Source organism: Ochotona curzoniae, unplaced genomic scaffold (assembly GCF_017591425.1).
Source record: "Ochotona curzoniae isolate NIBS_2020 unplaced genomic scaffold, NIBS_Ocur_1.0 scaffold_4701, whole genome shotgun sequence".
Taxonomy (NCBI): domain Eukaryota; kingdom Metazoa; phylum Chordata; class Mammalia; order Lagomorpha; family Ochotonidae; genus Ochotona; species Ochotona curzoniae.
In genome coordinates this window covers 34,095,384-34,109,269 of record NW_024467122.1, presented here as the reverse complement: position 1 = coordinate 34,109,269, position 13,886 = coordinate 34,095,384, and the positions used below count along the sequence as shown (strand labels likewise).

The window sequence follows — 13,886 nt, the reverse complement described above, 5'->3', positions numbered from 1 at the left end:
ATTAATAAAAAAAATAAATAAAAAAAATATCAAAACCCCCTCCTACAGTATGTTTATCAGGAATCTAGGTCAGGAGCTGCAGCCAACAGCCAAAAGTTAGGCACTCCAGGGAGTATATAGTGTCTTAACTGGCATCTTAACCATTTGGTTAAATGCCAGTTCCAGAAGCTACCATTCAAACTTTTTTTCTGAATATTCATCTAAAAACGGGTCTACCTGTTAGTCTCACAGTATTCTCTGTACCATATGCCATAAACCTTCATCTCCTCTTTATCTGCTTACTGTCTTTCCTTTTCATTAAACTAAGTCTTATCCCTTGGAACAGTGCTTACCCCAGGCCTGACAAACGGGAGCACCACATGCACGTGAAACAAAAAGAACAGAGTTCATAAACATTTTAATTCTTGTGCTCGCTTCGGCAGCACATACATTAAAATCAGAACAATAAAAATTTTAACTCTTTATGATTATGAACAATTAACACAGTTGACATATGCAGGTATTTTTGTAGGGAAGGACTTTCAAAACTGCTATTTTTTAGTCACAGCTGATTTATACCCTTTGTTTCTGTCAAATCTCACTATTGTTAAACCACGCAAGCTATTTGTTAATTTTTAAATTTTTTACTAAGATTGCACTTTTTTTTTCTTTTCTGTAGTGAGTACTGATGAAAAAAACACACCGTGACCTTTTACTTACCATATGTATCATATGGATCCACATTAGGACTAGGCATATTCCACCACTGGATGGTTGCATCAACACCTCCACTAAAGCACTGTTCTCCATTGGAACTTATAGCTAATGATAGAACAGGGCCACTGTTATGGAAAAGAGGGAGAACATCACAAATTCTAAGAAAAAACTCAAATGTCCATTTTCCTAACCTCTATAAATTTATATGGCATCCACAAACCGTTTCAAATAAAACATGCACATATCAACACTATTATATTCATATAAACACAATGCAATTATTAATCAAACAAGATATTCAAACAATGTCTTTTATAATATAAAACACTAAAAATTTATAACGTGTGAGGATTGATACCTCAGAGTTAACAGTAACTATGTTTGTGAATTAAGTACTAGAGTTCAATAAAACTTACATGTGAGCCCTGAATGTGTAGATGGGTTCTACATCTAAAGAGGCACTCCTAGAAGACAGAGGAAAAGGTGGGGGAGAAAAGACAATTAAGTAACTATAAATCACTGGTTATTGTGCATATAAAAGACAGCAAATAGTAACAACGTATTAGCAAAATTAGAAGGAGAAAAAACAGGGTAACACTAAAACACTTGCTTTTTGGCTGGAACTGTTTTCTGCAAGTTCCAAAGTTTCAAAGTATGATCCTCAGAGGCAGTGACAAGCACAGGTTCAACAGGATGAAAAGCTAATGCCCGCACTCCATCAAAATGGCTACGCAGTGTATACTTGGGGTTCCACGTCTTTCGAAAGGCATCTTTACTGGCAGGCAACTGAAAAGAAACAGTGTAATATTTAATGATAAAAGCTGTAAATTGGTAGGCAAGTGGAATTTTTGATGTGTTTAAAAACATATACTTAAAATTCTCTGGAAAAATGTCCAGTGGAAATGTAACATACATCAAAAATGTTAAAAAAAATTTACATTTCAATAAGAACTCAGAAGCATTAACAGCCTTTCAAATTCCAAGACCAAATGAAAAGTTTTATAACCTATCTCAGGCTAATTATCAATCTAAACACAAAGCTCCTACACTACCTTAGATCAGATCATGACTACCACTGCTGCAACATTTCATACAATACAAAATGAAAATTAGTATCAAATATCCAAAGGTACAATATTAAAAAGTACAATTGATAATTAGGAAAATTATCAGCAAGTGAAATTTTAAAAGGCAGCAAAAACAAAATACTTGCTATAAGTATGAACTAAGGCCCTTCAGGAAAATTTTCATAATTTTTGATACTCATAGATTAATCTTTTTACCTTCATTTCTCCATCTGTAATAAAATCAATGTTAAAATAGTGAAAATTTACTACTTCACTTATATGCTTTAAAAATATTAAAAAGGATAATATGGCCAACTAAGGCTGATGTCCGTAAAAATCATGCTAACATAAGAATGAAATGTAGTAAAAAGAAAAACAATACAAAAAAATTCCAGCTCATTCACATAAAGTTTAAGCAAGTATAATTAACTTTCAATTGACTGCTCAATATCTAGAAAATAACATTAATCCAACATTAGTTTTATTTCTAACACTGTCTTCCCCACTGATTTCTTTCTTTCCTTATCCAACAAGATATTCAGAAAATGATGCAAGCTAACTTTAACACCTTCCTTAAGAAAATAAAATTCAAAAATAAAACTTGCTTTTTAAGAAGGATCCTGAAAGCAAATAAGTTCTCTGACTATTGGTTTCTTGTCAACATCAAAACATGGCTTAATTTGAAACGATACCTGAGTATTGACTACTCAGGATGTATTTACAATCACTATTTTAAGGTAATCATTCCAAACTACTAGCTAATCCACGAAAGTACAGAAGAAAAATGAAAAAACAAAGAAAATACTTATAAAAATTACACGTCACTTCAAATCAACAAAACTTGTCCTTTCCATGCACCTTGACATTTTTTATTAGTGATTCCATAAAATAAGGAGCCTATTAAATCATTAAAAAATTAAAAATAAAACTGCACTTACATCATAACTATAGTCTGCATCATTTGTTACCGTCAAGTCTGCAAGGTCTCCAAGGCCCAGTACACTTAACAAAACATCATCAGAACCCATAATAAATGACTTGCCTCCTCCAGATGGAAACGTTATTGGTTCAGCTATAAAGAACAAAACCGCTTCTTAAATGCTGAAAAATCATACAATACAATACAATATTGTGGGGAAAATTTAAGCACTTAACAGTTATAATATTTAATAATATAATTAATTTATATTTTCCCACTTTCACTCCAAAATTTCTAATACTGGGTATCAATACAGAAATGTGCTGGAACTATATTGTAGTTATCTTCCACAAATCAAATGTGCACTATCATATATTATTCAGAGGTGGGAGGTGAGGTATAAAAGCTTTATCTATTTAAAACTCTTATTACCTCAAAATTACTACAATTTACATATTAAATAATAGGGTAAAAATTTACTAAGTAAGGGTGTGAAACATCAGATTTCAACTACTCATGGAAAACAAATCCCTCTATTTGGCTTCAAATTAACTTACATACTATATATATATATACACACACTATATATATACTATATATATATACTATATATATATACTATATATATATATATTTATTTATTTATTTTTTAAGTAACAGGTTGTTGTTAAGTCAGCCTGCTTTCCAAAGATGTGCTTAAGTATTCTTGTCCCTGGCAACAATATAGGCCTTTATACATAAATGGTTTCCCAGGAGTTCAATACACAGTGAGTTAGTATACTGAAATGAATTCTCCGAGTAGCAGTAATGGTCTAGAGACTATCAATAATGTCAGTATCCTAAAAGGTAAATCCATATGATCCTTAAAATATCATTTATTTTTAAAGCTCTATGCTATCTAAATTATTTGCTCAAATTTCAGTTCAATCTAAAACTAAGGCAAAAGCTTTTTCTCTGTGTGTGATTACAGGCTTCATGTTAATATTAGCAGTTCTAAACAAATCTACATTATGTTTCTCACTAAAGTCAAGTTACTAATTAAACTCTGCCATAACTTGAAAAACTATACTACGATGCAAACATTTTGCCGTAACAGTGACACTGTATAATAACTCTCATTGCCACTCCAAGCATATGCTCTGAAAGCACAATGTCACATTAGGATGTCAGCAAGAAATGCTCAGACCATTATTTCCAAAACTACACAATATATAAAAACACAGTTAAAACTTATAAGCATTATTAAAAGGGAAACATGTGAAACCTCAAGTTGATCAATTTTGAAACACTTCTACAAAAAATGATCACATTTTCCTATGCTACAGAAAACACAGTAAGAATAATGAAATCTGACAGTCACCACTAAACCTGAAAATTCAGACACAATTCATATACTGTAAAACAAAAGTAAAGTTTTTTTGTATTTAAAATACCTGTTATTTTTATTAGTTTATCCTACTAAGACAAGCTATATACTTTGTCTCAACTAGGTCCTAAATTAAAGCTCTGATTAGTGCAGAGATTCTAAGTAGTATTTAATGTTTTAATGATGATATTTATTGGAACAATTTGTAGCACTCCAGTCAATACCTACAGCTATGGGCAACACTAGCAGCAATCAAGAACAAAAGTATTTTCTCTGAGATCCTAATTTGTTGCCAGATAAGACAGAACCAAGTGTTATGATTTCATTCACAAACTATACAATGATTTACTAACATAAATCTTAATCTAAAACAAAACAAAACAAAACCTAGAACACTTTATTCTGCATTACTGCATGGTCTTTTTCAGAACTACTTCCGAACAGCCACTGACCAATTTACCAGCATGTGGCGGGAGGTAGCTAGATAATACTGAGCTTTATCTTAACTACTATTAACAAAAGTTATTATATTTATTTGTCACTGATCATGTTATTTCTATACCCTTCCTCTTAATACATGTTTAAAGTTCATGGAAAAGTTTATTTTGATGGCAAAAATTTGAGATCCTCATAATACACATTTTCCATGAGGTTTTTGAAGAACTCACGAGACACTCAAGTATTCACTTGGAGATGACAAGCTATTCTGCTTATTCAATGTTGCCTGTCTGCCTCTCTCACCCACACAGACACACGCAGAGAGACACCTGTTGTTTTTGTTATTTCTAAGGCATACAAAAATTACAGATCTTGGATTTATTAGCCCTTTCATCCCCTGAAGGGGGAAATAGTGTCTTTCCATAAATTCACTTTATTAATGTTAATACAATTTAGCATATGCTTATATAGGCACACACATTTCACCAGTAATTCAAAAAAAATAAAGTTTCTCACTTAATGATGGAAATCTTACCATTTTTATTATGTCCTCTGAGACATTTTATCAAGCAAACTGTACTGTTATCATGTTAGTGTCTTCCTTTATGGCAATCTTAGGACCTGCAAACTGGTTTAGTCTAACAGGGTCCTTCATCACAGTTCTATAACTAATCTGTGACCAAAGAAAACTGTAGCTCAAGTACCAAACTCTTCTTTTCCCCTCTAGAACACAGCCCAATAATTCATTACACCAGGGGCAACATGGTATGCTTTAAGTCTTTAACAACCCACAGTAATCTGTCTGCAATGTTTAAGTATCTCTCCTAGAAAACGTGCATCTGTTTCTCATAACATAAAGTATGACACAGGGCTCACAAGTGCACAGTTGGAAGAAGTCAACTAACGTAACAGATCATGAACTCAATGCTACCTTCTTAGATCAAACTCAAATCTCTAAATAAATTCTAGTAAGTCATCCTTCAGTGAGTAATGAATCTTAAATTAATCAAATCTCTATCCTTCACCCTCAGCCCATCCTTGTAAATTAATCACTGGCTTTCTTACACACATGCAGAGTACACAGAAATTCCTCAATTGGTGTGTCTTGAATGGCTTATTCAGGATCACTAGCCATCAGGGAAGAACAAATAAAAATCAAAATGAGGTCCTACCTAACCCCAGACAAAATGGCTATCATTGAAAAATCAAAAAGCAATAAATGCTGACAAGAATATGCAGAAAAAAGCACCCTAACATACTGCTGGTGGGAATGCAAACTTTTACAACCATTATGAAAAAACATTATAGAGAATTCTTAGAAATTCAAAAATAGATCTACCATTGGACTGATCCATTCCACTCCTGGGAATTTACCCAAATGAAATAAACCAGCATATGAACCACTTAACTGCACTCACATGTTTACTACAGCTCAATCCACAATGGCTAAGATACAGAATCAACCCAGATGTTCATGAACTGATGACTGTATTAACAGATGTCTATCAACTGATGACTGGATTAACAAATTACAGTAAGTGCATACACACAACAAAATACTACTCAACCACAGAAAGAATAAAATCCTGTCCTTTGCAACAAAATGGATAAAAACAGAAACCATTATGCTCAGCAAAAAAGCTAATTCCCAAAAGACAAAACACTATGTATTTCCTCTAACTTGTGGTAGCTATTATAAACAGTACAAAACTATAATGAATATGAGCTAACTTGACACTGTGAAACTTGAGCTTTGGTTATACCCTTGTCTATACTGAGGAACAGTGGTTTAAGCTTGTGTTTATAAAATACACTCATTGCTACATCATGGTAAATATTTAAAGGAGCAAAATTTAAAGTGAGCCAAGCCGCTGCCTGCGGCACTGTAACCACTTGTGGATGGGCACTGGTATGAGTGCTGGCTTCGCCACCTCTAACCTAACCCCCTGCTAATGCTCTTGGGAAAGCAGCAAAGGATGGCTCTCACACGGCACCCTCCCACACAAGCTCCTGGCTCCTGGCTTTGGACAAGCCCAGCCCCAGCCGTCGTGGCCCTATGGGAAGTAAAGCAGTGGATGAAGATCTCTTTCCCTTTCTGTAACTCTTCCTTTGAAAGAAATAGCTTTTAAAAGTTAAAAGGAAAAGTAAGAAAAGGGCCTGGAAGCATGAGCACGGAAGGGGGGGGGGCGGGTGGCTGGAAGTATCATTATGCTCTTAAATCTCTATATATGAGATTTATTCATCTTACATAAATAAATTAAAACCAATCAATTTTAAACAATTCAAAAGGCCTATGATCTTGATAATATAGCTTAAAGCACAAAATATGCAAATTAAATGTGTAATACTATAAAAACTTTAGTTGTGAATTACATGGTACCAAAGATCAAAATTTAAGCAAGTTAAATTACTAAATGCACCAAATAGAAAATACGGGAGAATAGAGTAGAAAAGTATGTTTAACAGTCCCTAAAGCAAAATAGGAAAACAGTTTAATAGTGGAAATGAGATACAAAAAAAGTTTTTAAACATTTTATTCCTTTGGCATTGTCTCATTATTTACGGAGTTTCATCTTTCCTCAGCCTTTCTTACAACTGAAGGTGAGTAAGACGTGCCGATGCTGTGGCATACGTTAGCACGTTAGACCATAAGGGTGGCAGCCAGAACACTTAGGACCGTGCTCCCTACTGATGTGCCTGGAAAGGCAGCAAACAATGGTACAAGTGACCAGGCACTTCCACGAACAGGGGAGATTTGGAGGAAGCTCGTGGACCCTGGCTTCAAACGGGTCAGGTACAGCCACCGTGGCCATTTGAGGAGTGAGCCAGTAGATGGAAGACCCTGTCTCTCTCCCTGCAGCCCCTCTCTGCAACTTTACCTTTCAAACAAGCAATCTTTTTAAAGGTAAATGAGTAAGAAAGAAGAAATGGTATATTAAGATGAGGAAAAAATATGGAATTACTTAACTTCAGTTATACTGAAAACGTTTATCAGAGAAATCTTAGGGAAAAAAAGACATATGCATTTAAATATTCTATAACTGAGGCATCAAACAAATCGTTACAGTATCAGAAACATCAATTTCAGTCAATTAATTCATAGGGCAAATTTTAAGATATATCCTAAATACAGCAACATCCTTTGAAATTCATGCTCAGTCTCCAAATGAATTCAAGTACATAAGCATGTCTTCATTTAAAATCAATTTTAGAGCAAATGATAAAGTAGTACTTTGATTTATTATATGCTTTAGCTTAGGCAAATTCTGGAAAATTCATTATTAAGTTGAATACATTTGCTGCCAAATTTAATAACAATGTTGCCTTCTTAAAGGATTTTTAAAAAGCAACAGAAACATATTTTAGAACTAACATACCTATAAAGCTTTTAAGCACGATGCCTGGCACTTAGCTATCTCCTCAGCATGGCTGTTAATACTAGCTGCAAAATTTAAGCAATGTGACAACTGAGTAAACAGTTTTTTTGCCACATGTACTATCTAAAGGTTGTTTTGAAGCACTTATTTTTATTTGAAAGGCAGTTACAGAAAGGAAGGAGGGAGGGGGAAAGAGAGAGAGAGAGCTTCTATCCACTGACTCTCCCTCCAAACAGCTACAACAGCCAAAGCTGAGCCGATCTGAAGTCAGGAGACAGGAGCCTCCTCCTGGTCTCCCACATGGGTGCAGAGGCCCAAGGACATGAGTCATTCTCTACCGCTATCCCAGGCCATAAACAGGCAGCAGGATGGGGAGTGGAGCAGCTGGAACACAAACTGGCATCCATATGGGATCCCAGCGCTAGCAGCAGGTAAACAGCTTGCTGCACCAGCATACTGGCCTGAGAACAACTGCAAAAATATGACTAAGTACCCCCAATCTGAAAATGCAACAACCATGAAATACACTGCAATCCAAACTTTTTAGCATTTCGAACAAATTTGTGGATTAAAAATTATCAACCTGGGCCTGGCGCGGTGGCGCAAGTGGTTAAAGGTCCTCGCCTTGCACGCCCGGGATCCCATATGGGCGCCGGTTCTAATCCCGGCAGCCCCGCTTCCCTTCCAGCTCCCTGCCTGTGGCCTGGGAAAGCAGTCGAGGACGGACCAAAGCTTTGGGAACCTGCACCCGCGTGGGAGACCCACAAGAGGCTCCTGGCTTTGGATCGGCATAGTATCGGCCCGTTGCGCTCACTTGGGGAGTGAATCATCAGACGGAAGATCTTCCTCTCTGTCTCTCCTCTGTGTATATCCGCCTTTCCAATCAAAAAAAATAATAATAATAAAAATAAATCTTTAAAAAAAATTATCAACCTGTATTTTCTAAACACAATCTATACTTTTAAAAATATTTATTTTATTTCTATTGCAGTCAGATATACAGAGAGGAGGAGAGAAGAGAAGACCTCCTGTCTGTGGATCCATTCCCCAAGCAGCCGCAATGGCTGCAGTCGCACCAATCCAAAGCCAGGAGCCTAGAGACTCTTTCTTCTACGTCTCCCATGTGGGTGCACGGTCCCAAGGCTTTGGGCCGTCCTCCACTGCTTTCCCAGGCCACAGGCAGGGAGCTGGATGGGAAAGGGTACCAGGAACTGGCATCCATATGGGATCCCAGCGCATGCAAGCCAAGGACTTTAGCCACTAGGCTACTACGCCAGGCCCACAACCTGTCTTTTCTTATCACAAGTTTCATAGTGTGCGAAAATATTGTCAGAAGCCTAATCAAAGCTATTGCTACAAAAAATTTGTTTTAGTAGGCACAGTTACTCAGCACATTAATCTTCCCCTGTAGCACTGGCATCCCATAGGGATGCTAGTTCTAGTCCTAACTGCTCCACTTCCGACTGAGTTCCCTGGGTATGACCTGTCAAAGCAGCAGAGGATGACCCAAGGCCCTGGGCCCAGCTCCCTGGCAGAAAATCTGGAAGAGGCCCCTAGCTGAGTGCCTAGTTTCTGACAGGCCCAGCTCTGGCCAATGTGGCTAGCTGGGGAGTGAATCAGCACATGAAGATCCCTCTGTCTCTCCCTCTCGCTTTTTGTAAATCTGACTCAAAATCAAATCTTTCTAAAAAATAAAATGCATAATTTAGGATATGTGGATTTAAGTTATACTCTTTTTTAAAAAGATTTACTTATTTTTATTGCTAAGTCAGATATACAGAGAGGAGGGGAGACAGAGAGAAAGATCTCGCGTCCAATGATTCATTCCCCCAAGTAACCACCACAGCTGGAGCTGATCTGAACCTGGGAGCCAGGAGACTGTTTCTTCTGGGTCTCCCACATGCATGCAGGGTCCCAAGGCTTTGGGCCGTCCTTCACTGCTTTCCCAGACCTCAAGCAGGGAGCTGGATGGGAAGCGGGGCAGTCAGGATTAGAATCTGCATCCATGTGGGATCTAGTACATTCAAGATAAGGACTTTAGCTGCTAGGCCACTGCACTGGACCTTAAAGTTCTACTCTCACACTGTATTTCCTGGTAATAATTTGTTATCTTGAGTATGGAATAGCAATGGCATGTGCTAATGTGAAATGAAACAGAGAAAGTGAAAACTAGCAAATCATTCAGGAAAGTTCCCTGACATATATTAAAAAAATACTGAAAGTTAAAATACTTCCTTTTCCAAAATTTTATAATTCGATAGCAGATAAATGGCAATATTCTTATACAAGAAATGAAGGGAAAATGCAAAAAAAAATTATAATCTATAAGGTTCTTCAGACAGTTCATGGAGGGATGGGGACCTGTGTCAAGTGGAAAGCTGGCCAGAGGGCCCCACTGATGCTCTTTGACTCTGACAAACAGCCCTGATCAAGGCCTTGTTGGCCTCAGATGCATGAGAACCATGCATCTTGTGTGCTGGCCTTGTTACACATACTGCATGTCAGGCCACTTGCCCTTGGCCGATGCCTCTGCAAAGGATGAGAGAGGAACATTCTCAGGTGTGGACTAACTCTAAGTCTGCACATTCCTGTGATCCAGCCTAAGGCCTCAAATACCACTTCAAATGGCCACAAATTACGGAAAGACTTTGCTTTCTCCATAACACGGCTGATGCAGTTTTCTTCCTACCTCTTTTCTTGATCCTCTCTGTAAACTGCTACAGGTAGGAGAAGCACTTAGTGAGTTCTTCTAATATTACATTAGAAGATATCAGTATGTTGTATGAACCTAACTTTAAAAATGTTGACTGTTGCTTTAGCTAACCTGGCCTATACTTCAAGGACAACCTCTACAATAAGTACTGCAGTGGTCACTCTGTCTCAACTAGCCACAGAAAACCAACAAGCTGGCCATCTATCTATCTAGACATAAGGAAAATCTTGTGCAGTTATCAATGGAATCTGTCACTTCAACTCTAGCAGTGGTATGTTCACTGAAAGGGTCATTCAAAGTCTTTACATTCAAGCTAGACAGTTTCATAATCTGCACAGGGGCAACATATCATCCCACAGCATTTGAGAATTAATACAATAGAATCTCCTCTTAAAGAGCACTCCACCTACAATTGGTTTCTTTCCAGTTTTGCTCATGCTGATTGATAAGCCTATCTGTTTTAGAGGTCAACAACTTCTCAGAGTAACAATGGTGACACGGGTCTGGGAAATAGCCATTGATACTCACTAGAAATTCTCTGGTTCGTGAGATGGACGCATTACATGAGATAGGGAGTGATTACTGACCCCAGGATATGCAAGACCTATGCCCCTAACCAGCAGGAAATAGCTGCAGAAGATGTACTGAATCTGATTCCTTCAGCAACTCTTAAAAGGTCAGAAATTACTGAATGGGGAGGGGTAGGAGATGAATGAGAGAGGCAGGTAGCTAACTTTGGGTCGCCCTTCCTGCCCTACGTAATACTTTCTGCCTGTCAAATAACCCCTTCCCAGGATGTATCCTCACTGGGGTCTGGGAGGTGGTATCATGTAACCACAATCCTCTTCCCAGACTGGCAATGGGGAAGAATATTATTTCTTCCTGAAGACACAGGATTAAAGATAGGAACATTTTTCTCCCTCCAATCTTTCCAATTCCAGCTCATGTGCATCTGCAATTTCTCACATTTTAAATAAATTTTATTTTAAAAAAGTTCGTGCAACATGTATTTTTTTTAAGCATAGTTGGGCTTCAAGGATTTTTTTTTGCACAAAAGTAAACTTCAGATCTGATTTTACACAAAGTATGAATTTTTTAAATGTGGAAAACCTATACACCTTTTGAAGAAAGGAAATAAAACAATCGTATGCTCTTCAGAAGCCAACATTTCAGCTGGTGTAATAGAGCACAGAGGTAGTCACAGACTGTGAACATGGGTACCTATTAAAGGAAAACAGATTACACAGACTTACATTCCCATTTAGGCTAAACCTTCCCATACTGAAAAGTAAAATCAGGACCCAGCACAATGGCCAGTGGCTAAATCCTCGCACTGCAAGTGCTGGGATCCCATAGGGGAGCCGGATCATGCCCTGGCTGTCCCACTTTCCCTCCAACTCCCTGCTTATGGCCTGGGAAAGCAGCCAAGGACGGCCCAAGGCCTTGTGACCCTGCACCTGCCTGGGAGACCTAGAAGAAGCTCCTGGCTCTTGGCTTCAGATTGGCTCAGCTCTGGCCATGGTAGCCACTTAGGCAGAGGGAAAAATCTTTCTGTCTCTCCTCTGTATTAATCGATCTGCCTTTCCAATAAAATAGTAAATATTAAAAAAAAAAGAGAGAAAAAAAAAGTAAAAAAAATCAATTCAAAAGAAAAATTTTAAAATGTAAAAGATTTTTAAGCTCATCTCTCACATTCTAAATAAAGGTTCCAGATGTCAAGGGCTTCACACTGAATTCAAATGCTTTATATTGTGTGACTTTTAATCATTATCAATTTGCATGTTTTTACAGAAATAAAAGATACAGCAAAAACAGACCATAAAAAGCTAGAAAAAATCTCATACACCAAGATTCTAATAAAAGATTAATGTAAAATTTTCCTTCAGTCTCTACCCTCTAAAACACCGAAATCTAAAAATTATTATAGTAGGAAAACACTGGATTTCCACTTAATAACAATATTGCACCAATGTTAATTTCTTGATTTTCATCATTACATTATTGCCTATGTGAGACAAAATTTCAGCAGTCTGATAACATGGAAGGGGCTACATGGCTATTGTGAGAGATCTTCTCAAAGCTCATGGGAAGGGAACCAGTGTTGTGGTACACCAGACTAAGACGCCACATGCTGGCATCCTATAAAGGCATCAGCTTTAGTCCTGGACACACCACTTTCCTTCTTCCTTTTTCGTTTTGTTTTTTGTTTTTGTTTTATAGATTTATTTATTTTACTGAAAATGCAGATTTACAGAAAGAAGGAGAGACAGACACAAAGACCATCCATCTGTTGGTTCACTCCAAATGGCTGCAAAGGCCAGAGCTGAGCTGATCTGAAGTCAGGAGCTTCTTCTGGGTCTTCCATCTGAGTGCAGGGTCCCAAAGTTTTGGGCTGTCCTCTGCTGGTTTCCCAGGCAATAAGGATGGAACTGGAAGGGAAGTAAAACAGCCAGGACTGGTGCCCATATGGGATCCCAGAGCTTGCAAGGGCAGGATCAGCTAATTGAGCCATTGTACCAGGCCCATTATTCCATTTTCAATTCAGCTCCTCGCTCCTGCACCTGGCAAAGCAGTAGAAGACGGCTCTAGTCCTTAAGTCCCTGCAACCACACAGGAGACTGGGCGAGGCTGGCTCTTGGTCTTGATCTGCCCTAGCCACTGCGGGCATTTGCGAGTGAATCAGTGGATGGAAGGTTCTCTAACTTAACTGTTCAAATAAATAATTACAAAATCTTAAATTTCTTTAAGTTCATGGAAATGAAAACAATCATGCATAGGTTTTCAAACTTTCTAGAAATGAAAAAAAACAAGCTTTTGGTTTCATTTTGTTTTCCATGAAGTAACTTCTTGAAGTCCCTATACTAGAGAAAGGTATAAAGTATATATAAAATCTCCTTACAAAGAGATTTCTGAAAATTAGGATCATAAGCCTGAAGAATTCTGACACAGTTTATCCCATTCAAGCAAAATAATTTTTTCATTAAAAATTTTCTTTTGGGAAAGGCAGATTTATAGAGAATAGGCAGAGAAAAGCGCTTCAGTCTGCTGGTTCACTCTCCAAATGCCTACAACACCTAGAGCTGAGCTGATCCAAAGACAGGAGCCAGGAGCTTCTTCCGGGATTCTCACAAGGGTGCAGGATTCCAAGGATGTGAACTACCCTCTACTGCTTTCCCAGACCAAAGCAGAGAGCTGGGCAGGAAATAGAGCAGCCAGGATATGAATCAGCACATATATGGGAAACCATGGCTTGCAGGTGGAGGATTAGCCAATTGAGCCATAACACCATTTCTAATAGATAGCTATTTTT

General features: G+C 37.7%; 1 protein-coding gene across 3 annotated transcripts in view; it reads right to left on the bottom strand.

Moving 5' to 3' along the window:
• STRN3 (striatin 3) overlaps nucleotides 1-13,886 on the bottom strand; it is an 83,275-nt gene that overhangs the window by 15,747 nt on the left and 53,642 nt on the right. For all 3 annotated transcript variants that reach the window (XM_040970244.1, XM_040970243.1, XM_040970245.1), the window contains 4 exons: nucleotides 2,702-2,835; nucleotides 1,307-1,482; nucleotides 1,113-1,160; nucleotides 700-821 (listed from right to left, as the gene is read on the bottom strand). In XM_040970244.1, the coding sequence (XP_040826178.1) occupies nucleotides 700-821; nucleotides 1,113-1,160; nucleotides 1,307-1,482; nucleotides 2,702-2,835 (480 nt within the window). The remainder of the gene's footprint in view (nucleotides 1-699; nucleotides 822-1,112; nucleotides 1,161-1,306; nucleotides 1,483-2,701; nucleotides 2,836-13,886) is intronic.